This window comes from Neophocaena asiaeorientalis, unplaced genomic scaffold (assembly GCF_003031525.2).
Source record: "Neophocaena asiaeorientalis asiaeorientalis breed wild unplaced genomic scaffold, Neophocaena_asiaeorientalis_V1.1 scaffold82, whole genome shotgun sequence".
NCBI classification, from domain to species: domain Eukaryota; kingdom Metazoa; phylum Chordata; class Mammalia; order Artiodactyla; family Phocoenidae; genus Neophocaena; species Neophocaena asiaeorientalis.
The window spans coordinates 12,116,995-12,141,025 of NW_020173068.1; the positions used below are offsets into that span (position 1 = coordinate 12,116,995).

Consider the following 24,031-nt stretch of genomic DNA (forward strand, 5'->3'; position numbering starts at 1 on the left):
GAACCGGGATCTCACCCACTCCTAGAGGAGCCGGAAGTGCCTAGTGAGTGCGGGGCCGAAGACACCTGCTGATCTGTGCACTCAGGTAGAAGCGGCAGCTCCGGGGCCCGGAGTCCAGTGGGCAGCTCCTCAGGTAGGGCCCAACTAGAGCCAGAGATGAGGTATCCCTCCCCTGCCCCACCCTGCCCCGCCCATCTGTCCTGCCATCTGACCCTCATTCCTTCCCGTTCCCGGGCCTGAGGGGCCGGCTTCACTTCATCCCTCTCCCCGATCCAGGGGCTGCGGGGCACCCCCGGACATCCAGAATGTGGGATCGGGAGAGAATGAGATGTAAAAACCTCTCAGGGGAAATGTTTCACCCCAACTTCACTCCAGACTAAGTGTGTCATCTTGGGGAAGACACCCACCCTCTCTGGTACTGAGTGTCCTCAGTTGCAAAACAGGGTCTGACCCTTGCCCACCTACCCTGAGACTGGGCAGGTCAGATGAAGTAGTTGTGAAGGCTACTGGGGATCCTGGGTGGAGCTGCCTCCCTTCCAGGGCAATAGCAGTGCTGATTCTCCTGCTGCGTCTGGTCCTACACGGAGAGCCACATCCCCACCCCTCCCTGAATCTGGGAGCCCAGAAAGGCTGAGGGCTGACAACCAGGGCAGCTTGTTCTGGCTTTCCTGTGGTGGGATTGTGTGCAGGCCTGGGAGGCATGTGGATGTTCCCAGAGTAGGCTCTGAGGCCAGGGCACCTCTTGAGGCCCTCTTGGAGCAAAGAGCGGGGCCACCATCATGCAGGGCCTTGAATGCCAAGTTAAGAAGTCTAAACTCTCAACTCAGGGCAGGGGCAGTGCATTGGAGTCTGACCTGTCGTGCCCTCAGGACCAGCCCGGGTGAGTGGGGCTGTCACGATTCCAAAAACAATGCTGCTGCTGCTAGGTGGCGTGGGTGGGCATTTACTACATGCTACTGCTTTACACGAATTATGTCATGAATTCCTCATGCATCCCCTATGTTATCCCCATTCCAGAGGCCGAAAATGAGGCTCAGAGAGGTGAAGTGATTTGCACAGGGTCACAACTAGTAAGTGTCAGGGAGGGGATTAGAATCCAGACAGTCTCATGCCTTAACCACAGTGCCTGCTATCACCCAGGATCTGGGCATTGGTCAGAAAGCCTTGACCTAGGCACCTGGAGGAGAAAGGAGGGGCCAGATGAGCAGGAAATTGGGGAATAGGACTCAGAGGGCTTGGGAGGGAGGGGTACCCATGAGTCCTGAGAGGAATTCAGCTGACCAGGTTCCCCAGGGGAAGATGAAGTGTTTGATTTTAGCCATGTTAGTTTGGGGGTGAAGGGTGGTATAGGGGAGCCAAGAGGAGCTCTCCTCCATCGCGAGCCGACCAAGGAGGCAGAGCTGGTCCTGGGGGCAGGAGATGCCTTCAGGGATGGGTGCAGGTAGCGGAGAGGAGGCCGGGGCCTGGCTCACAGGAGGCCCCCTCCCTCTCCACAATGCTAAGCAGGCAGAGATGGGGGCATCCACTCGTGGGGCGGGAGGAACAAGGAGAGGAATGACTTCTAGGCTCCCATGACATTAGAGCTGAGAAGGTCTAAGAAATCCAGATCTCGTTTCATAGAAGGGCAAACTGAGGCCAGCAAGTTACTTGCCCTAGAGTACTCCATGGGTGGATCAGAGTAGGACCCAGGTGCCCCCAGGTGCCCCCTTTGCCACTCAGCTCTTTCTGCTATTTCAGTGGCTCTCAACTGCAGGCAATTTTGTCCAGCAGGGGACATTTGACAAAGTTTAGAGACAATTTGGTTGTCACAGCTGGAGGTAGGGTGCTACCTGGCATCTAGTGGGTAGACTAGGAATGCTGCTAAACATCTTACAACACTCCCGGCAGCCCTGCAACAAAGAATGATCCAGGGCTTCCCTGGTGGCACAGTGGTCGAGAGTCCGCCTGCTGATGCAGGGGACACCGGTTCGTGCCCCGGTCCGGGAGGATCCCACATGCCGCGGAGCGGCTGGGCCCGTGAGCCATGGCCGCTGAGCCTGCGTGTCCGGAGCCTGTGCTCCACAACGGGAGAGGCCACAGCAGTGAGAGGCCCGCGTACCACACACACAAAAAAGAATGATCCAGTCCCAAGCAGCAGGGGTGGCGAAGTTGAGAAGCTCAGTAGTAGGTGGAGCCGAGCCTGTTTCCTCTGCCCCCTCCCCATCCACCCACCCACTGCCTGCTCTTTGGCTCTCCGCAGAGCAGATAGCTCAGACTTGGGCTGCCAGCTGGGCAGAACTTTGCCCCCACTCCCGGTGTGCCCCTCCCATGCGTGCTTCTTCATATTCCTGGAAGCTTCTGGAGTCTTCTCTGCTTTTCCTGGGCACAGTGGTCTAGAGCCCTGCCTACCACATGTCTCTCCTTGTCAGTCGGTCTGTCTCCCCAGACCCATATTCAGACTTTGGTGTTAGGGACAGAGAAACCAAAGTGGGAGTTTTCACCTATCACATAGCAGGTGCCTTGCAGATAAAAGATGTATTCAATTTGAGTGACGTTTTCGGGGTCCAAAGAGTTTCATTTTTTATCCCAAATTTTCACTTTAGCAAATCTCACAGGACCTTATGTTTGTGAAGCTCTCCGTTTCTAACCAGCTCCCAGGTGATGCTGGGCCCTGGACCACATTTTGAGTGGCGAGGCATTACAGAGCTGTGCAGAAGTGGGCTGGGGGCTGGGCAGCCCTCTCTGCAGACAATGGTGGTGTGGTTTGGGGACCATGGAGGGGAAGGAACCATGGTATGGAATCAGGAAACCAGGATATGAGTCATCACTCCCTCCCTCCATCTATGGCCTATTAGCTTCATAAGGTTTGGACAAGTCACTTGACTTTCGGACGCGCAGGCTCAGCGGCCATGGCTCACGGGCCCAGCCGCTCTGCGGCATGTGGGATCTTCCCGGACCGGGGCACGAACCCGTGTCCCCTGCATGGGTAGGCGGACTCTCAACCACTGCGCCACCAGGGGAGCCCCCACTTGACTTTTTTGAAGGGTGATCTTGCATGGCAGGCGGAGCTCCAGGGGTTCTGATGCAAGGTCAGAGGGAAGTGCCCTGTGGAGCTGGGATGGTTTGGGGTCCTGGCAGCCAGAAGGGCCTAGGCCACTGGCGAGGCCAGCAGGGAAGGGGCGACGAGCTGAAGCTGGCAGGGCGGGCACCATGCCAGGGTAGAGGTGGCTCTCATTATGTCCCTGGCTCTTCTCCGCGGCTGCTAAAGCTCCTGCCTCTGGCTCACCCAGCTCTACCTGTTGTGGGAGAGCTGGAGGGACCGGTCTGGCTGGGGGAAGAAGGAACAGCTTTGGTGGGCCAGGGGCCAGCCCAAGGCCTGAATGTAGGTCTGAGGAGTAGGGGTCGGGGGCTGAGAACTATGTCCTAGAGACACTGGGGTCAGGTTGTGGCCATGGACGGGCTTCCCACATATCCCAGGGAGACTGGGAAGAATTTTGGAGTTTGAGCCTTAAATTCTGTAGTTTGGGCCCAGCTATAGGGGGTGCCCTACTGCAAGCATCTGAGAACTGGGCAGAACCTTAGGTACCTGAGGTACCCCCACCCCTGGCCCCCAACAAATTAGCCATAATAGCCCAGCAAGGTCCCTTCCAACTTCTAGGACCAGGAGGCAGCAAGACAGCTGAACCCATTTCTCAGATGGAAAAACTGAGGCTCCCTCCTCCCCACTTCCTGGAAAGAGATCAGCCTTCAGGACTGTCACCTGTTACCCAGCAGGGCCCTGGTCCTGATCTATCATGAGGCTGCCCCTTACTGCACCTCAGGGAGGGGTGCCTGTCCCCACAGTTGGGCCATCCCAGTGGTTCACACCGAGGGCTCTGCAATCACACAGGCCTGTATGTGAACCCTGGCTCCTGACTAGTGGCCGTGGGCAAGTCACTCCACCTCTCTGAGCCTGGGCTGGCTTGTCTGTAAACAGGCATAATGAAACCTGCTCGGCCAGCCTGGCAGGTTGTTGTAAAGATGAAAGGAGCTGCGGTCATTTTCATTACTCGTGGCATTTAGAGGCTCACAGTGCCCCGGATGGCCTTACCCGGTGCCCTGATTTGACAGATGTGGGCAGCAGCCCTTGGAGAAGGGAGATGGCTGTCCAAGAGCCCCACGGCCGGTGGGGATTAGAGCCCACGTCTTCAGGCGCACCTCCCACCCCATCACTGCTGCCCATCTGCAGAGGTGCCCCGAGGGCCACACGCTGTAAGCCTGGGGTCCCAGGGGTCAGGCTGCGGAGCCCCGTATGGAGGCCGGTGGGCCAGGCCTTGGTCCCAGCACCACCTCCCTTTACCAGCACAGCCATGAACTACGTGGGGCAGCTGGCAGAGACTGTGTTTGGGAAGGGGCTGTACCGGGGCCTGAACCCGGCCACGCTGAGCGGGGGCATCGATGTGCTGGTGGTGAGACAGGCGGACGGCTCCTTCCGGTGCTCGCCCTTCCACGTGCGCTTCGGCAAGCTGGGCGTCCTGTGCTCGCGGGAGAAGGTGGTGAGTGATGGCGGTAGAGGGACCTCTGCAGGGCACACTCAGGAAGCCGGGGTAGTCACTACAGTCCAAGGACACGAACCAAACCTCCCTGGGGCAGGGATGTGTCCTCTGGACAGGCTTCCCTTCTTTTGTATTTTCTTGGAAGGTTTTGGGTTGGTTTGGGGGTTTGGGTCCAGGAGGGCCCTTATTTTCCCCTGGAAGCAGCACAGCGGGGCAGCCTTCTGTACTGGGGCCATCAGACCTGGCTCCAGCTTCCTGAGACCTTACCTGTGTATTCCTGGTAAGTCACCTCACCTGAACAAATTGATACCCTCTCATTACCTGGTGATTAAATAAGAGGTGATCACGCTGTCCCAGGGCGAGGCATGGGGCTGATACTCAAAAATTACCTCCTCACTCTTCGGAAACCGGCACCGTCTTCATGGGGCTCAGGTGAACGTGACAGATTTTTGTTAGCACTGAGTTCTGGTTCTGGTTTGGTGGGCCCAAACCCCCTTCACACTGGGGCGACTGTGAATCTTCCAGAATCCTAATGGGAGAGTGTAACCTTGCGGGAGACAGTATAGCTAAGTGGTTAAGAGCTTGCATTGTGGATTCAGACCTTCTGGGTTCATAGTAATTCCCAGAGAATTACTTAACCCCTCTGAGCCTCAGTTTCCTCATCTATAGAGTGGGGATAATGATGGGAGGTACTGCCAGGGGTTGTTGTGAGGATTAAATAAGATGGTCTGTGTAACACACTGGACGAAGTACCCAGGAAAGGGTCATTCTTACTGTTGTTCATGTTACCCACAAATGTTCGGACACTCTTCTGCGGGTTGGGGACACACAGTGACAAGATTGGATCGTGTTCTTGTTCTTATGGGCTGTGGGAGAGAGAGGAACACAGAAACCAAGGCATAAACAAGAATACTGAGATGGTGAGCAGAGACCCTCAGAGTGGGGAGCAGGGGGCTCCCCGAGTTCCAGAAAGTGCAGTGCTCTGGGGCAGCAGGGAGCCTGTGTCTCCGGGACCCGCTGGGAGTCCAGAGGACTGAAGCATGGGAGTAAGATCCGACGGTGGGGAGCCCCATCCCACCACGCCCCATTACAGGTAGACATCGAGATCAATGGGGAGCCAGTAGACTTGCACATGAAGCTGGGGGACAGCGGGGAGGCCTTCTTCATCCAGGAGCTGGAGAGCGATGTGGTAAGTGCCTCTGGGCCTGCCTGGCCCTGTCTCTTCACTAGTGTTCCCTCCCGGCGGGGCCTGGGGATTTGTCACCGTCCCCACCGTGGGGAGGACCCCATTGGCGAGGGTCTGAGGCAGGGGCATCAGGATGTGCTGGTGGACCCTGGGGAGGGATGGGGGCAGGAAGGGCTGGCGCTTCTTTGGGGGAAGTTTTCTCAGAAGAGGACACTTGAGCTGGGCCCCTGAAAGGGGAAAAGGAGGCCCTCCCTGGGCAGCTTGGAGAGGAGGAGGGTGCCGAGCAATGGCCGGGACTGGAAAGCATAAGATGGCTTGTTGTAGATCTGGTGCCGGCTCGGGGCAGCTGGAACATGGAAGTGTGGGAGCGGGGGAGGACCAGAGGGGTGTTTGCAGAAGGGAGGCAGGGCCCAGCAGAAGCCAGTAGAGGTGTTTAAAGTTTTGACAAACTTAATAATTGAGCCCCTACTCTACTGTAGGCCAGAAACAGCAGTAGACCTGGATGAGGGGTGACCCCTGCCAAAAAAGAAGGTTCCCAGACTAACCTGGGAGACAGACCTGTAAACAACAGATGAAAGAACTATTTGGTTATTGCAGCGAAGGGGGTTGGAACTGAGGCTGAAGAAAGTCAGGGCAAGCTTCCTGGAGGAGGTGACACCTGGCTGAGTCTTAAAAGGGGAAGTAGGTGTCTGCTGTGGTAGATGTGGGCAGGGGAGATGAGAGGCTGATGCCCAGGTTTCTGTCTGGACTGTGTGGTTGCCGTGGGCTGCCAGAGGTGTAGGCACCCCTGGGATTGGGGCCGCTTTATCTCTGTTAGGGAACGTTGAGGCCAGCAACAGTTACACGGCCATGCTACCACTGGCTCTGTCCAGCGTCCAGGCCTGTTTTCCTGCCCCCTGCCCCCAAGCTGCAGACCCCTCAGCCCTGCCCCCGATCTGCTCCACAGGAAGACATGCCTCCCCACCTGTGCACATCACCCATCCCTTGGGGGGGCCTGTCTGGGTTACCTTCGGACTCCCACCTGGGCACAGCCAGAGAGCCTGAGGCCAGCATCGCGGGCACAGCCTCCACGGGGTGGAAGAAGAAGCGTCGCAGGAGGAAACCCAGGCGGAAGGAGGACACGGTGGCAGCCGATTCTAGTTCGGAGGAGCTGGAGGCAGGCACTGGGAGTGAGCTATCCCTGCTGGAAAAGCCAAGGCCGGAGCCCCCGGGGTATGTAGGGGGTTGAGGGTGTAGGAATGCCACTTGGGGTTCAAGCACAGTGTCCTCTGCTGATGCTGTGTGACCCTGGGCTAGGTCCTTGACCTCTCTGGCCTTTAGTTGCTTTGCTTCATCAAGCCCCTGATATCCAGGCTTCCATGCCCTGCCCAGGTTGCCTGTCCTATCACTGACCATTTATTTCCCTGTGGTCCCGCAGCAGTGTCCAGCCAGAAGGAGAGGCCTCACCACAGGCGAAAGACATCTACCCCTACTCCGATGGGGAGCAGCCCTCCCAGGCCAGGTGAGAGTCCAGGTGGGCTACAGGCAGAGACTCAAAGCCAAGGTCTCAGAGGACTCTCCATTTACATTTTTCTGATGAATAATGACATAGAACATATTTATTGTGTTTACCAGCCATTTGTGTGTCTTTTCAGTAAAGTGTTGACATTCAAGTCTTTTGCCCATTTTTTTTGTTGTGGTAGAACACACACAACATAAAGTTTACCATTTGAAAGGGCATAATTCAGTGGCATTTAGTATATTCACAATGTTGTACAACCATCACCCCTTATCCAATTCCACAACTTCTTCATCACCCTTAGTGGACACCCTACACCCGTTGAGAAGTCACAGCCTTGCCCATTGTTTCGTTTTGTTTTGGTTTTTCTACTGGATTGCCTTCTTATTGTTGATTTATAGGAGTTCCTTATACATTCTGGATCCAACACAGGCATAAATACGTGTTGCAGAAAAAATTTTCCCAGGCCAAGGAGGGCGGCAGGGGGTGGCAGGCTGGCTTGGGGGCCTCTGAGTTCTTGCTTCCTGCAGCCTCTCAACGGGTGGGCTAACATCCCCCAAGAGTGACTCGGAGCTGGAGCTGCGGACCCCCGAACCCATTCCCCTGAGAGCTGAGTCCCACATGCAGTGGGCCTGGGGGAGGCTGCCTAAGGTGAGTTCCCCTGTGTCAACCCTCCATCCTTACCTTTCAGCGGCTCCGTGGCCCCTGCGGGTCAGGACTGGAGTGACTTGAGACTCGGGCCACCTCCCTGAGGCCTTTTGGGGGGTGGGGGGCAGGCCCTGCACCGCCTCTGTCTTCCCCCATTTGTTTGATCGAAGGTGGGCAAAGCTGAGTGGCCCGCATCCTCAGTGGTCCCTGATGGCAGCTCCAAGACAGCCTCTCCACCTCAGGGGGCGCCCAGCACCCCTTCTGCCTCTGTGGTTTGCGTGGACCCTTCGGGAATTCCAATCCTGCAAACAGGGCCTGGCACCCACCTTCTTCACCCTGACACGGAGGTGCCTACTCTGGTGGGTCCCCCTCTCCAGCCCCCTGAGAGAGAGGAAACCAAGACTCAGAGTTCCGGGGATGTGGGCCTCCCTCCTCCCTCTAAGTCATGGAGCTGGGCTGCTTTGGAGGCCCCCGCTTGCACAGGGCAGCCAGAGGGGATCTCCAGGAGGAAAGGTGAGTGATAGCTGGACCCCTCCCACTGCTTCCCTGGCCTCACGTTATCCCCTGGGTGGACTCTGGAATTTCAAGCATGTTTGAGCACCTACTGTGTTCCGAGCACTGTTTCTGGCCCCGGCCCTCATGGGACTCACAGTAGATGCTGTGTGACCCTGGGCTAGGTCCTTGACCTCTCTGGCCTTTAGTTGCTTTGCTTCATCAAGCCCCTGATATCCAGGCTTCCATGCCCTGCCCAGGTTGCCTGTCCTATCACTGACCATTTATTTCCCTGTGGTCCCGCAGCAGTGTCCAGCCAGAAGGAGAGGCCTCACCACAGGCGAAAGACATCTACCCCTACTCCGATGGGGAGCAGCCCTCCCAGGCCAGGTGAGAGTCCAGGTGGGCTACAGGCAGAGACTCAAAGCCAAGGTCTCAGAGGACTCTCCATTTACATTTTTCTGATGAATAATGACATAGAACATATTTATTGTGTTTACCAGCCATTTGTGTGTCTTTTCAGTAAAGTGTTGACATTCAAGTCTTTTGCCCATTTTTTTTGTTGTGGTAGAACACACACAACATAAAGTTTACCATTTGAAAGGGCATAATTCAGTGGCATTTAGTATATTCACAATGTTGTACAACCATCACCCCTTATCCAATTCCACAACTTCTTCATCACCCTTAGTGGACACCCTACACCCGTTGAGAAGTCACAGCCTTGCCCATTGTTTCGTTTTGTTTTGGTTTTTCTACTGGATTGCCTTCTTATTGTTGATTTATAGGAGTTCCTTATACATTCTGGATCCAACACAGGCATAAATACGTGTTGCAGAAAAAATTTTCCCAGGCCAAGGAGGGCGGCAGGGGGTGGCAGGCTGGCTTGGGGGCCTCTGAGTTCTTGCTTCCTGCAGCCTCTCAACGGGTGGGCTAACATCCCCCAAGAGTGACTCGGAGCTGGAGCTGCGGACCCCCGAACCCATTCCCCTGAGAGCTGAGTCCCACATGCAGTGGGCCTGGGGGAGGCTGCCTAAGGTGAGTTCCCCTGTGTCAACCCTCCATCCTTACCTTTCAGCGGCTCCGTGGCCCCTGCGGGTCAGGACTGGAGTGACTTGAGACTCGGGCCACCTCCCTGAGGCCTTTTGGGGGGTGGGGGGCAGGCCCTGCACCGCCTCTGTCTTCCCCCATTTGTTTGATCGAAGGTGGGCAAAGCTGAGTGGCCCGCATCCTCAGTGGTCCCTGATGGCAGCTCCAAGACAGCCTCTCCACCTCAGGGGGCGCCCAGCACCCCTTCTGCCTCTGTGGTTTGCGTGGACCCTTCGGGAATTCCAATCCTGCAAACAGGGCCTGGCACCCACCTTCTTCACCCTGACACGGAGGTGCCTACTCTGGTGGGTCCCCCTCTCCAGCCCCCTGAGAGAGAGGAAACCAAGACTCAGAGTTCCGGGGATGTGGGCCTCCCTCCTCCCTCTAAGTCATGGAGCTGGGCTGCTTTGGAGGCCCCCGCTTGCACAGGGCAGCCAGAGGGGATCTCCAGGAGGAAAGGTGAGTGATAGCTGGACCCCTCCCACTGCTTCCCTGGCCTCACGTTATCCCCTGGGTGGACTCTGGAATTTCAAGCATGTTTGAGCACCTACTGTGTTCCGAGCACTGTTTCTGGCCCCGGCCCTCATGGGACTCACAGTCCAGAGGGGCAGACAGATGACAGACGCATAACAGGAGAAGCATGATGTGGGGGGGGCGGGACGCAGGACAGAATCATTGGTTGGGACGGGGGCTATTTAAATCACGTGGCCAGGGATGGCCTCTCTGCGCAGGTGATGCCTGGGCTGAGACGTGGGCCGTAAAGATCCAGCCGAGTGAGGACCAGGGGAAGAGAATTCTAGGCAGAGAGAACATCAAGGCCATGAGGAGGGAGAGAGGTTTCATGTCTAGGAACTGAGGCAGCTGGTGTGTCCTGAGCGAGGCCAGGGAGAGGGTTGGGAGGGGAAGCTGGCACCTGTGCTATCCAGATGGGTAGTTACTGGCTATATGTGGCTATTTAAAATTAAATTTAAATTAATTAAAATTATAACACTTGCAGGACTTCCCTGGCGGTCCACTGGTTAAGACTCTGTACCTCCACCGCAAGGGGTGCCGTGCGATCCCTTGCTGGGGAACGAAGATCCCATGTGCCACACGGCATGGCGAAAAGAAAAAAAAGAATTAAATAACACTTAAAATTCTATTTTTCCATCACACCATATTTTAAGTATGCCCAGTAGCCTTCTGTGGCCAGCAGCTACCCTACTGGACAGTGCAGACATAGGACTTTTCTAGCATTGCAGAAAGTTCTACTGGACAGTGCCACCTTAAGGCGTTCAAAGGTAGGGGGACGCACACTGATCACAGTAGTAGTCCTCACGGGTTAGGTCTACAGATGTCCCCTCCTCTGCTCTCAGGCTCCCTGAAGAGAAGCCAGCACCTGGGCCCCAGTGAAATCTACCTGGATGACTTGCCCTCCCTGGATTCTGAGAACACAGCCCTTTACTTCCCCCAGAGGTGCCTGGGTTCTGGATGCCAGGGTGTCCTGGGATTGGGGCCTGTGGGGCTAGGAGTCGGCTATCAGGGGCCTGGGAGGACTCCAGCCCCTCCTCCCAGCCTCCTTGTATTCATGTCACCATTGGCCCTTTTGTCCCCAGCGACTGTGGGCTGGGGGCCAGGAAGTGGAGTGAAGCCGGAAGCCAAAAGTCTCTGGGGGACTGCAACCCTGAGCGGGAGCCAGAGCCCACTCGGGACACAGCGGACACAGTAGTGCTGTCCCTCTCGGGGGGGCTGGCTGACAGCGGAGACATCTCTGTGGGTATGCTCAACTGTGGCCCCCCCACCCCTCCAAGGATTGTCACTGAGCCCAGGGGTCGGGAGAAGAGAGGGAAGACCCCGGGGTGGGGGGGTAGCAGAGGTGTGCACGACTCTGGGGTTTGTGGAGCCCACCCTCGGCCAGCAAGCGCTGGGCATCTCCAAGACCCCGTGAAGCAAATGCTAAGTCATGCTAGGCTGTGACTTATCCTGTGAATCCAGGATGGCAAGTGCCTGGGGCGGGACCATCAGGTGCCAAAACCCCAGGTAGCAAGGAGCCCTGCTAGGTCGAAGACCCAAGTTGCAGGAGGCCAGAGCAGCAGAGGTGGGGCAGCCGGGAGGGGCGGGGGCAACGGGTCACGTGGGGTGTGCTGGCCTCACCCCTCGCTCTCTGCCTCTGTGCCTAGAGAAGTTCAACCAGCACATCGTCTCCTACCAGGACCTCGCCCAAAACCCCGGCCTCCTGGACGACCCGAACCTGGTGGTGAAGATCAACGAGAAGTGGGTATCCGGGACTGGGCCGCTGGATCGCCCCGCCCTCCACGGTCCTAACACCCTATCTGTCTCTCCAGGCATTATAACTGGGCTGTAGCTGCCTCTATGATCCTCTCCCTGCAAGCTTTCCAGAAAAACTTGCCCAAGGTAATGGTTATAGCATCCCTGGGCCTCCTGGGGGACGTGGCCATAGCCTTGGGGTCAGGGGCCCTTGGCAAGGAAGTGGAGGGTGGGCAGAGATGGGCCTGGGGCTGCAGGACCCACTCTGAGAGAAGAGACCCAGGTCCTCTGAAGCCTTGCCCCAGGCTGTGTGGATGAAGAACCCCCCGCTGCCCTGGTTTCCTGGCATGGCTGAATCCATTTGGATTGGATTTAGGCTTGACTTCAAAGGAATTCAGGACAAACCAGAGGCGACAGGGACATGCCTTCAACGGGAGGTTTCGGGATCTGCGAGACAGTCTCGGGAGATGGAGGTCCTACCCCTCACTTTCCTCTGAGACCCTCTCCAGGCTGGGCTGCAGGGGCTTGCTTTATCAGCACACAGTTGTTGAGTACCTACTGTGTGCCGGGCCCAGGCTGGGGACAGTCATGCCCTCATAGGAAGACAGTTAATCAAAGACTCAGCCAAATGAATATAAAATTCAACTGTGAGTACTGGGAAGGAGAGGTCTGGGGTGCTTTGAGAGCCTCCAACAGGGCGTTTGCTGGGCAAGTGCCCACCGGGTAGAGGTCTGAAGGATGAGTAGGCAAGGGGTGGGGAACAGCATGTGCAGTTGCTCAGAGGTGGGAAGGACCAGCCTCTACAGTCCCTCCCAGAACCTCTATCCTGTGCAGGGCTGGCCTGCACCTGCCCCTTCTGCCCCTCTGGGAGCCATCCAGTGCCCCACCCTGGTCTGGCCCATCATTACTGGCTTGGCTTTCCCAAAGAACCTCACTCACCTGATGTTGACAGCTGGTGCCTCCCTTTGGTGAAGCTCAGCTCTATCCTCTGGCTGGTTCTGGGTTTGAGCAAGGACCCAGAGCTTGTGGGAAGAGAGAGGGTCCCCCCATGCTTGGCTTTCCTCACCTTACCCAGAGAGACCCACCACCTAGGGGAAAACTCTCCCAACCTGTTCCCAGCCCCAGTGGACACCCTGGCTGTTTTCCTCGACTTGGGTTCTCCATTCTGTGTTTGCAGGAAGCTGATATGTCTCCTAAGTGGGCCTGGGCCCTCCCTGGATTTATCTAGCACAAATCTAATCAGAATTTTTCGCAGGGTCATGTTGTCCCCACCAGACAATGACGGTAACAAGCAGAGAGGGAGGCTGTTCACGGGATAGATCACTGACCTTAGGAATTGCCCATGTTGGTCTTGGAGGTTGAGGGTGGTACTGACTAGAGACTGTCCCTGCCACCAGTTGGTGGCATCATGCAGGGAGACCCAGATCTTGAGAATCTCCCAAAGCGCTGCCTTTAGCTACTGGAATAGGGAGACTGAGCCACAAGGTCTGGAGGCCAGGCCAACGCTGGGCTAGAGCTGGGGGCGGGGGGGTCAGGGCTGGGGTGGAGTGGAGGCGGGCAGAAGTGGCCCTTGTTCTCCCATGCTTATCTCCTTGAACCAGTGCTCAGAATCCCAAGATGGGGGTGAGTATGCTTCTTTAGCCTCCAGATGTTGGTAGCACCTTGCTGTAGGGTCAGCCCCAGACTCTGGGCCCATGGGGGCCCCAAGGGCAACGTAAGGTGGGTTTTTGTGGTACAGGAAAAAATGCCATGGCCTTCATCTGCCCGCAGAGCACCGTGGACAAGCTGAAGAAGGAAAAGATGCCCCGGAAGGGAGGGCGGTGGTGGTTTTCCTGGCGATGCAGGGACTTTCCGGCCAAGGAGGTGGGTGGTCATGTCCACAAGGCGGGGCCGGCACAGGCATGAGGCGGGGTTCACTAGATGGATATTCTCCCCACAGTGCAGAGGCCGGAGGGAGAAAACCACAGCGCGGCAGCAGCAGCTGGGGTGAGCTGGATCTCCTGCCTGGGGCTCTGCAGCTGGAGCTCAGCCTGGGAAAGATCACTGTGGGAGCGGCAGTGGAGCCAGAACCCCTCCCCTGCCGTGGCATGTCTTTGTCACTCTGCAATCACTTCTACACCTCTTCTTTCTCCTGGGACATGTCCCCGTGTCACAGATGGGAAAGCCTAGATACACCAAAGTTCTCGCAGCCGGGAAGCGGCAGGGCTGGAATGGGTACCCAGACTCCCGGCCCAGACAAAGGGCTACCATACGAAGGCGGAGAAGGGCTTCCTCTCTCCACCAGGGGCCAGCTGGCCCCAGCTGACCTTGCTTCCTTTTTTCATGTCTGAAGTGACCCAGAATGTCCAAGGCTGGGTGGGAGGTGATCAAGGACGGGCTGACTGCCTCCCACAGCAGGTGGGATTGGCCACGATGCAATTCTAGATTTTTCTGGTGCACATCCCCAAAGCAGGTACCAGCATCCTAGCTATGGAGAGCGGCCTGGGGCCTGGGCGCCCCGGGTCTCTGCTCCAGCTCTGCAGTCACCGTTCTGGGTGTAGACTACTGGCCTGTATCCTGATGTCTGCTGCCACCCCCAAAACGGGTGGCACCTAAAGGGAGGGGTCCTTAGAGGGGCAGAGACCAGCGGCAGGCTCCTTGCGGCCTGGGTGAGGGGTGGGCATCTACAGGAGTGAAGGCCTTGGCTGGGGGAAGTGGCTCAAGCACCGGGCGGCCCGCAGGGAGAAGACCGAAGCCCCGAGCAGTGAGGACGATGCCCCCGACAGCCCCATCCTTCTGGAGGCCCCCTCCCTGCCCCTCTCGCCTCCAGCCCACACTCCTACCTACAAGAAGTCCCTCCGCCTCTCGTCCAATCAGATTGTAAGTGTGTGCAGGTGTGGGAGTGGCGGGCCTGAGATGACAGTGTTCCCCGAGGCCCTCAGGGCCCAGCTGAGGAACGGCTGGTGTTCCGCAAAGCCCAGAATCCATCCCTGTGGCAGCCGCCTGCCGGCCTCTGCTTGCATCATCCAGGGACAGCTTTCTGTGCCGCTTCTTCACGTGCCAGCCCATTCTCTGTTGGATGTTCTCGCTAGAAAAGCCCCCTCTTATGTCATCTTAAAATACCTACCTGCGGTGGGTTGGCTGGCTCTGGGCCTGCCTTTGGGAGCTACAGGAACCAAACGGCCCATGACAGCCTCTCAGATCCTGGCAACCCTAGGCCCCCAACTCACACCTCGGAGTAACTGTGGCTCCTGTCATGTCTTCTTCCTGAGTGGAACTCTGTGGTCAGAGAGGTGCCCAGGAGAGTCTGGTGCACCTGGTACAGAGTGGCTGCCCTGTGTGGTTCCCTGGGGCTCACACCCAACTCGGGGTCAGCCAGGTCACAGGCTGTGGCTAAGAGCTGCCCTGATCCTTATCTTTGGACCAAGGACAGGGCTAGGTCTCTCTTTGGCGGGGATGTCCCAGGTACCCTAGCCCCAGGCAGGAGGCTGCCTGTGAAGATCCCCACAGGGGCCCCTCTGTGGAGTGGGGTGTCCCTCTGCCCAGAGCAGTGCTGGCCCCAAGGCTGACCTGAGAAACCTGGACGGGGTCATGGGCCAGGCTTGGCCCGTGAGCCTCATCTCAAAGCTCCTGTACCTGGAGCTTTGCAGGCCCCCCAGCACCCCTCACTTCCTCCTTGAGCCACCTTCTGTCTACATGGCTGTCTCTGATGATCTCAGCAAGGTTCTTGAGTTGGGAGGAACAGGAGGAAGAGAGGCCCATGGAGATGGAAGGCCACAGTTCTGGGGGGGTTGGCGGTGGGCGGACAGCGTCCAGCTGCGGCAGCCACAGTTCCCCCCCTTGCCTGGCCTCAGCGGCGCCTGAACCTGCAAGAAGGTGCCAACAAGGTGGTCTTCAGCGTGACCACCCAGTACCAGGGCACCTGCCGCTGTAGGGCCACCATCTACCTGTGGAAATGGGACGACAGGGTGATCATCTCAGACATTGATGGCACCATCACCAAGTGAGACCCGGTCGGCTGTAGAGGGGGAGACTCGCCTCCCTCTGTGCTGGGGGAGGGGGGACAGGGAGAGAGGCCCTCCCCTCCCGATGGGCCATCCTGGGATGGGGGCGGGGCCACACCCACAGAGCAGGAGGGCCACGTGGGGCTGCCTTGGCCTGACCATCACTCTGGGCCTAGGTCGGATGTCCTGGGCCACATTCTGCCCCAGCTGGGGAAAGACTGGACACATCAGGGCATCACTAGTCTCTACCACAAAATCCACCTGTGAGTGCCTGGACTGGGCTGGGGTGGGACCCCAGGGAGGGAGGAATGGCCTGGCCTCAGCTCCGGGAAGCCAGGCTTGGGGACCCACAGGGAAGGAGGCCAGGGCAGGTCCCTGGAGTGCTGAGACCTACTGGTCCTCAGTTCTCCTGTGAAAGACTTGTCTCTTGGGGCTGCGGTCGGGCTCTGAGTCTAGCTGCTGGCCTTCCTGCCGTAAGCAAAGCCTACAGACTTGCCCAAGTCCTCACCTATCCTGGTCCACCTGGGCCTCAGGACTCTGTGCACGCCTCTTCTACCTCTCAGCCCTGGCTCAGCTCTTCTCTTAAGTCCCCTCCTTGCAGAGGCTCCAGGGTTGGACTGAGCTGGCCGAAGCCCAGAAGGCGAGATGGGGATGGCTGGTCTCTTGACGGCTCTGTGCTACCCCTTTGTCCCGCCCCCAGAAATGGGTACAAGTTCCTGTACTGCTCGGCACGGGCCATCGGCATGGCTGACCTCACCAAGGGGTACCTGCAGTGGGTGAGCGAGCGGGGCTGTGGCCTCCCTGAGGGCCCCATCCTGCTGTCTCCCAACAGGCTCTTCTCTGCCCTGCACAGGTAACCGCCCTGCACAGGTAACCTCCCCATGGGACGTGAGCCCACAGCCCAGCAGGGGGTTGCACAGGCCCACTGCCAGCCCAGCACAGCCCAGGCCGGGCCAGCATCAGACCTCGCTCAGGTGTCCACTGGGTCAGACCCTGTCACCAGCACTGTCACCTCACCCTGCCATCCTCTGGTCGCTAACCCCTTCCCTGCCCATGGCCCCGACTGCCGCAGGGAGGTGATTGAGAAGAAGCCGGAGGTGTTCAAGATTGCCTGCCTGAGTGACATCCAGCAGCTCTTTCTGCCCCAGAAACAGCCCTTCTATGCCGCCTTTGGGAACAGGCCCAATGTGAGTGTCCCCTCCACGGTGGGGGCGGGGGGCCTGAGCCACTTTCTCCACACCTCTCAGCCCACCGACCCCTCCTTGTCTCCTGTAGGATGTCACTGCCTACCGGCAGGTCGGCCTGCCTACATCCCGCATCTTCACAGTCAACCCCCGAGGAGAGCTCAGCCAGGAGCTCATGAAGAATCACAAGTCCACGTGAGGCCAAACCCTGCCACGTGCCTCCACAGCCCAGCCTCTCCCTGGGACCCAGTGCCACGCCACCCCGCCCCCGCCAGGGACCCCCTCCCCGGTCCAGGGCTCCCGGGAAGGACCCCCTCCACCTGCTGTGATGGGGCTGAAGCCCGGCAGTGGCTGAGGCTCACTCCAGCGCCTCCTGCCCGTAGGTACGAACGGCTCGGTGAGGTGGCTGAACTCTTCTTCCCACCTGTGGCCCGTGGCCCCAGCACAGACTTGGCCAGCCCCGAATACAGCAACTTCTGCTACTGGCGGGAGCCACTGGCCCCTGTGGACCTCGACACCTTGGCCTGAACGAGCCCTGGCTGCTCCCCAGGACTGTGTGTCCCAGGGCATGGGGGTTGGAAGTTGGATGCTGCAGGGCCAACCCACTGAAGGGGAGGAGGGGGCTGCGGGCTAGTTGTGGCCTCTCCTGTCCCCTGCCTTTGCCAGCTGAGCCATGCTACAGGCCTCAGCATGGCCCTGCCCTGTAGCCATTAAGTGACTGGGTCCTTGCAGCGTTCTCCATACCCTTGATATCTGTCCCTGTCACCCTGGGACCCTGCCTCAACTCCTGATAGGACAGAGACAAGAAGGAAGCCCCTATGAGGTTTGAGACCTGTAAGCCCAGGAAAGGGTTGGTGGCAGCCAACAATCAGGGAAGAAATTTTCCCCCGACCCACTTTGGGGAGTCTGGACCATACCCTCTGAAGCTAGACCCTACATAGCCCTGGCCCCTTCCCATAGCTCTGGAGCCAGACATCACTGCTCTCCCACGCTGGTGCCCTGATTATCTCAGCACATCCCAACCCCAGATACTCTAGGGCCCCTCCAACATCTGGGAAGGGGGGATCCCAGGGCAGTGCCAGGGCTGAGGGGGTGTGGCTCCCACTTGGCTTAGTACATACCCAGCTGCCATCCCTGCCCCTCCCCACACCTCTGCTGAGGACACAGCCCCAAACCCTGCCAGGGCAGGTGCCTGGCCTCCCCCAGCCTTTGCCAGTCATTTCACTGCCCGCACAGCTGCTGAGTGAGCTTCTGCCCAAGGAGCAGGGCTGACACCCCACTGCAGCCTTCCCGCCTACTGCCTTTGGGGAAGAAATTTCCTTTAGACAGGCTAAAAGCTTTAATCCAGGCCTGCCCTCCCCCAACGGCACCAAAGTGGGGGGCAGAACACCAAATGTCAGGAACCCAGAAGGTGGGGCTGCAGGGACCTGCAAAACACCATGGAAGGGCCCGAGCTGCTGTGGGGAAACTGAGGCTGGGAACCTCAGCAGGGATGGGCCTCTGGGGCGTACGCAGGCCAGACGAACGCTTGTGTCCTCATATTTTCATACCTGAATTTCTCACCACCTTGTGAACATCCGGGCAGGGCTGGGGTTTTCCAAGGATGTTGGAAACTAGGCCTGGAGCCCTTTTCCTCCAGCTGTGGCCTCCTGCCCAGGGTCTGGCCTCATTCAGGCCATGATGTACATGAGGGCCGCCCTTTGGAGAGAGGCCCTAACCTGGGGTGGAGGGAGATCCTCCTCCAAGTGGGAAGGAGAGGCTCAGATGGGGACCAGAGTACCCCAAAAACATCTTTGGGGAGGGGAACGAAAAGGATAAATTACAGTGGGAGGCGTCTCCAAACAGATCACTTGGACCCCATCCTTTCCTCCGGAAATCCATGGCTGCCTAAGCCCTCGCCTTGGGAGAGAATCAAAAGGAATAAAGAGAACTCTCCACTGAGTCCTTGTGTTTCCGTTCTGTCCTGAAGGACCTGTAGGGTGGTGGAAACCTCTGGCCCTTGGTTCAGGAACAGCATCCTTGAAGCTGCCAGGTGGGAGGACAGTGCCAGTGGGCACGACCTTCCTGAAGAAACCAAGCCCAGGTGGCTGAGAAGCCTCTAAGGGCTTGGAGCTGCTGTCCACGGGCGAAGGGAGATGCGGAGAGACTGCTGTCTGAGAACGGACCTGAAGGTCTGCGCAGATGCTAACTGGTGTGTCTGCGGAAGAGCGATTTGCAGACCGTGGATGGTGCGGTCTCTTGGGGCCACCCCGGCCTTCAGGCATGACGTACTGGCCTGAACCGCAGTCCCGAATTGCCCAGCTGGTGCAGCACCAAGCGTGGATGTTGGTGCCTGGGCAGTCAGGTGGAGCCGGACCCACACTGTTCCTTCAAGGCCCTCTGAAATGGCATCCGCGCTGGCCGGGGGAGGCTGGGAGGCACTGCTAGGCAAGGCTGGGCTCTGGGGGAGGGTCCCCAGGGTTGGCGGGATCTGGGGGTTGGCCTGTCCAGCCCACCTAGTCGGCCTGCCCTGCCCGGACCTGCTCGGCCAGCTGGGCCCGGCAGTCCAGCAGGTCATCCCGGAGGCGGGTAATGTCCTTTGCGTGCTGGGCCAGCGTGCGGTTCAGCTGGTCCACGTGGTCCCACAGGCCCTCCCTGGGCCCAAGGGACTCAGCCGCCAAGCTGTCCAGGCCCGCAGCCAGCAGGCCCAGCCTCCCACAGGTACCTTCCACTTGCGCCACCCTCTGGTCAAAGTGACCCACCGCAAGCTGCAGTTCCTGGGCTGTGTCCTGGCAGCGGCTCAGCCTGCCAGCCACACTGGCCACGCCGGCCTTGAGTTGCTCCAGCTGCCCCCGCAGGCTCAGGACCTGCCTGTGTCCGGCCCGAAGCCACGAGCCTTGGCTGCTGACCTGCTCCTGGATGGCGTGGACCTCAGCCTCCACCTTGCGTTCCCGCTCATCCAGGGATGTGTTGGCGGCCAAGAGGGCATCAGAATACTGGCTGACAGAGTCACTGAGGCCCGTGAGCGACTTGCTCACAGAGTTCAGATTGACCTTGAGCAGGGTGATCTCGCCTTGGAGGGAGCTGCCCGCTGCTTCTGCCAGCTGCCCCTGGACCTCAGCCACGGTGCCATTGAGCTTCTGGAGCAGGGCCGCATGGCTGGCCACCTGGCGTAGGAGGGCCTCGCTCCGGCTCTGCCAGGCCTTCACTTCGGCCACGAGATTGTCCAGGATGGCTAGGGTGGTCCTAGGGGTACACGAGGCCTCCAGTGAAACCAGCCGTTGTTCCAGCACTGCCAGCTCCGTCTGCACGAGGGGCCGAGCCGATCTGCCTGCAGGAGCGCTATCGTGGCTCGGCTCCCCAGCCAGCGTCAGCAGGCGTTCCTCCAGCCTCTGCACGCGCTCTTCCAGCGTGGTGTGGAAGCCACGCACACCCCAGCCCCCCTCCTGCATCCCCAGACAGCAGCCCCTGGCTCCACCCTCTGTGCTGTTGACGGTCTCCAAGCCCTCCAGCAGCCCATCCACGCCCCCCTCGAGCATGGCAGCAGAGAGCCGTGTGAGGTCATTCCCGTCGGGGGGGCTGTGGCCCCTTTGGGCCTCGGTCACTGCCTGCAGCTTCCTCTCGAGGCTGTCCACGCGGGTACTGATCAAGGCCAGCTGGCCACAGCAGCTGCCCCTGCCAGCCACGCCCAAGCCCTGCAGCCGGGTACCCAGCTGTGAGAGCTCCCGGCGCAGGGCCAGCTCCCGGCCATCCAGGCTCTGGTGCAGCCTCCGGCTGGCCGCCTGGCCCTCCTCGAACTGCTGCCGCACCTCCTGCACCTGTAGGTCGCACGCATTCTGGACACCCTGCAGCTTCTGCTCGAAGCCATCCAGCAGGTTGCCCCAGAGTCGGTGCAGCCGTCGGTCCACATACTCGTCCAGCAGCGCCAGGGAGGTGAGCGGAGATGGGGGGCTCTCCCGCAGCCGCTGCAGGTGAGCCTCATGGCCGAGGGCCAGTCCATGCACCTCGTCCAGCAGTTGCACCTTGGTCCGGAGTGTGTTGCTCACCTCTGTCACCTTGCTCAGGATCTCATCCAGAGGAGGAGTGAGTGGTCCTCCAGCTCTGTCTCTGGGGTTCACAAACCCCTCGGGGATGACCCCAAAGCCCACAGGGGCAGCAGGAGCGTTGGGGCCACCAGTCACCCTGTTGGGGTCTTCGTGGCTGGCCACCAGGCCACTGAGGGTACCATATGCTTGTGCCAGGCGCTGGACATCACCCTCCAGGCGTTCCAGCCGTTCACCAAACAGCCCTGGGCCTTTCCTTCCTGGGAAAGAGGAGGAGAGAACCCCAGGGTCATCACTGGCCTGGCTCTCTCAGCTTGTCCTGTTGCCGGGCCACCCGAGAGGTTTTCTGGTCTGAGCCAACCTTGCTGGGTATGGTCCCCCCAGCTGTGGGAGGGGGCTCTAGGGGCTCACCCTCACGTCCAACACGAGATGCACCCTCCCCAGCCCTGATCGGGCTCAGCCAGCTTGTGTCAGTCCCCAGAAACCGATCACCTTGGCGAGGGTCTCCATGGGCAGACTCACCGTGGGGGCTGGAGGCTGCTCTGCTAGAAGGAAGGGGCCTGGGGCCTGGGCCCACCTGCCCCGAGGGAAGCTGGGGCTCAGGCTCCGGCTGAGGTGGGGTGGCCGCGTGGTCCGTGAGATGCTCGGGGCAGCCTTCTCCAGCGAGGCCAGGGCAGCAGCGCCAGGCGAGGTCAGTCACTGTCTTGTAGCCCACCTTGTATTTGGGTCTGAGCACTGTGCGGTACCTGGGCCAGGGGCGGGCAGAGGGCAGGGCTCTGTACCTGTGGGCTGAGGCTCCTGCCTCCTGGCGAGTGACCTTGCCCCCTGGCTGGGGTCCAGGGCCACTCCAGACACTGGCAGAAGGTCTAGATGTCTCCCAGCTTCACTACACCACCAGCATTTTTCCTTCTTCTGTGCTTAAGGCGACAGGCGGTGGGGTGGAAGCAGGCCTTGCAGAGGCTCAGAGATGCGTTAGGGGAGGGGGCAGGTAGAAGCCCTACCCCATCTTGTTTGCTTGGGGAAAGGCTAGTGGGAATTTAGCCTCAAGACTCCCAAGACCACTTGGATGCCCTGTGGCTCATACTGCCATCAGAAATTCCACTCTGGCTTTGGGGGTACCTTGAAAACTTTTGACAAAACCCCAGCCCCTCCCTCTGGGTGGATGAGGGGTACAGCACTGGAGCTGGGGCAGGCAGCCCTTCACACTGCCTGGGGGCCACTCCCTACCTGGGGGCCACTTAGTTCTTTCCCCTCCTTCCTGGCCTACTCTGGGAATTCAGCTCTGGTCCTGGAAGCTGGCGGAATGGCACCTCTGATTTTGAGCACAGCGGGGAAGGCCCAGGGGTGCAGGGCAGAGCTCACCATGTGTACTCTCCCCTGTTCAGCCGTGTACCTGTTTACCCACTGACACATGGGAATAAACAGGTCTGTTTTCAGACACATGTTTGAACATCTCCAAGTACATCACACCTGCATGCAACACATCCTCACAGCCCACCTGTCTGGCTGAAGCCCCAGAAGTCTGGCTTCCCTCCTCTCACCCTTGGCCTGCCTTCTCCACGGTCACCACAACCCTCCCTGGGTCTACCCAGGGATCAACCATTGCTGGTGTTGATCCTCTGCTCTCCCCTGTCCCCAGCCCTCCCCCCCCCGAAAACCCTGGGAGCCCTCCCCTGGGTCCCCTTGGGGGCTCCAACCAAGCCTGACCTGGCCCCCCGCCGGCCCCCTCCAAATGGCCTGTGTTGGGGCAGGGGTAGGCTCTTTGGAGTCCAAGGAGTTATAACTCTTGTGGAGCTGGCTGCTACCCTCAGCTGAAGGCAGGCCTGGGGCTTATGCCCATGGATCCTGAGTCGGTGGGATGGGGGTGCACTCACGTGACTGTCCCGGGGCACTTGGGCCCCCATCCACACTGCCGGTATTCAGCCTTTATGTAGTTATCCGCTCCCTCCTGTAGGACACAGGTCACATTCCTGTGTACAATGTAGGCACAGAGGGCCCTGCAGGGGGAAATGGCATCCTTGGAATATCTGGCCTGTGCCAGGCCCACTGAGGCTTCTACTCTTCCCCTCCCCCAGCTGTGGGCCTAGGAAGGAGACCAGACTCCCATCTCTCCTCTGCCCCTTATTCTTGTTCCTGGGATCCAGGGCCCTTGGCCTGGGGTCCTGCCCCACTGCTGGTCTCTCCAATCCCAGCCTCGCCAGTGGGCTGGTCACTGGGCTAAGTAAGTGCTGTACTGAACCGGGCGCCCAGTGCAGCTGCCTCCCTGCCTGGGGAAGAGGCCCACCCTGGATCCCCCTCAAGAGCCTTGCCACACTCCCCACCCTCCTCCAACTCCTTCACTGGCTCTCAACTCCTCATCTCGGCATTGAAGCTTCTGAGATCCCAACATACTGCCTTTGAGACCACACTTCTCATCTTTCCTCCCGACTGACTCCCACCCTGTAGTTTTCCCACTCCTGCCTTTGCTTCTGGTTCCTCCCTCTCAGATCACTTTTTGTACCACCTCCTCCAGGAAGCCTGCTCTGATGTGCCCAGGCCTACTAAGTGTCAGCCATGGGCTGGGTACACTCCTCCTATAATACCTCTCAAACTCAGCTAGAGCTCACATTCAGCTAGCACCCCAGGCAGAGGCCCTAACTCACCTGAAGCTACTAAAGACCAGAAGCTGAGGCAGGGGAGGACACAAGGGCTAGGGAGGCTGTTGCCTGGCATAAGCTGACCACCTGTGGACTGCTATTGGGCTCTGGAGCCACAACACGGGCCCAGGACCCAGGAGCCCCCACCAGCTCTGCCGCCCAGCCACGTTGGGCCTCCCAAAGGGTCGCAGGGGTCCAGGCTGAGCACGGGAGGGGTCGAGCCGCCGGATGCACGGCCTCCATCTCCTACCTGGCGGGGCAGGGGAGAGATGAGAGGCCCTGGCACGGGATGGGGGTGGCCCCGCGTGCTCCGCTCCGCGTCGCGGACCGCCCGCCCTCCCTCCTCTCCCTCCACCTGGTCCACTGCGCCCGGAGTCTGCACACAGAGCAGCTGGAAAATGTTACTTCGCTGGAAAGGTTTCCGCGGGCACTGCCAGTACCCCAGCCGCCGCGCCAGGCCCCCTCGGCTTCTTTTCCTTCGCCAGCCTCGCAGGCCCCCGGAGCGTGGGGCGCCCGCCCGGGCGGGGGCTCG

At 59.2% G+C, this 24,031-nt stretch overlaps 2 protein-coding genes across 2 annotated transcripts in view; one reads left to right on the forward strand and one right to left on the reverse strand.

Annotated features, from left to right (window-relative positions):
* The first annotated feature begins 54 nt into the window (after window positions 1–54).
* LPIN3 (lipin 3) lies at window positions 55–18,783 on the forward strand. The gene is made up of 20 exons (XM_024743200.1): window positions 55–133; window positions 4,322–4,514; window positions 5,608–5,703; window positions 6,647–6,912; window positions 7,118–7,201; window positions 7,729–7,849; window positions 8,017–8,359; window positions 10,783–10,882; window positions 11,023–11,183; window positions 11,587–11,680; window positions 11,752–11,821; window positions 13,445–13,537; window positions 13,614–13,660; window positions 14,395–14,533; window positions 15,508–15,656; window positions 15,834–15,920; window positions 16,358–16,510; window positions 16,730–16,844; window positions 16,933–17,036; window positions 17,225–18,783. The coding sequence occupies exons 2-20, from the start codon at window positions 4,329–4,331 to the stop codon at window positions 17,367–17,369; spliced, it is 2,553 nt and encodes an 850-aa protein (XP_024598968.1). The 5' UTR covers window positions 55–133; window positions 4,322–4,328; the 3' UTR covers window positions 17,370–18,783.
* A 101-nt stretch (window positions 18,784–18,884) lies between these two features.
* The window catches only part of EMILIN3 (elastin microfibril interfacer 3), an 11,987-nt gene continuing 6,840 nt past the window's right edge, over window positions 18,885–24,031 (reverse strand). The window contains exons 4-7 of the mRNA XM_024743079.1: window positions 23,647–23,749; window positions 22,738–22,860; window positions 21,386–21,609; window positions 18,885–21,123 (exon numbers count right to left, since the gene is read on the reverse strand). Coding sequence (XP_024598847.1) covers window positions 19,337–21,123; window positions 21,386–21,609; window positions 22,738–22,860; window positions 23,647–23,749 — 2,237 coding nt within the window. The 3' untranslated portion in view covers window positions 18,885–19,336. The remainder of the gene's footprint in view (window positions 21,124–21,385; window positions 21,610–22,737; window positions 22,861–23,646; window positions 23,750–24,031) is intronic.

Bases quoted from the DNA above. Each gene is read 5' to 3' on its own strand.
- LPIN3 (XM_024743200.1), top strand. From the start codon at position 4,329: ATGAACTACGTGGGGCAGCTGGCAGAGACTGTGTTTGGGAAGGGGCTG. The intron at 13,538-13,613 runs GTGGGTGGTCAT...TTCTCCCCACAG, and splicing joins GGGACTTTCCGGCCAAGGAG to TGCAGAGGCCGGAGGGAGAA. The intron at 15,657-15,833 runs GTGAGACCCGGT...CTCTGGGCCTAG, and splicing joins ATTGATGGCACCATCACCAA to GTCGGATGTCCTGGGCCACA.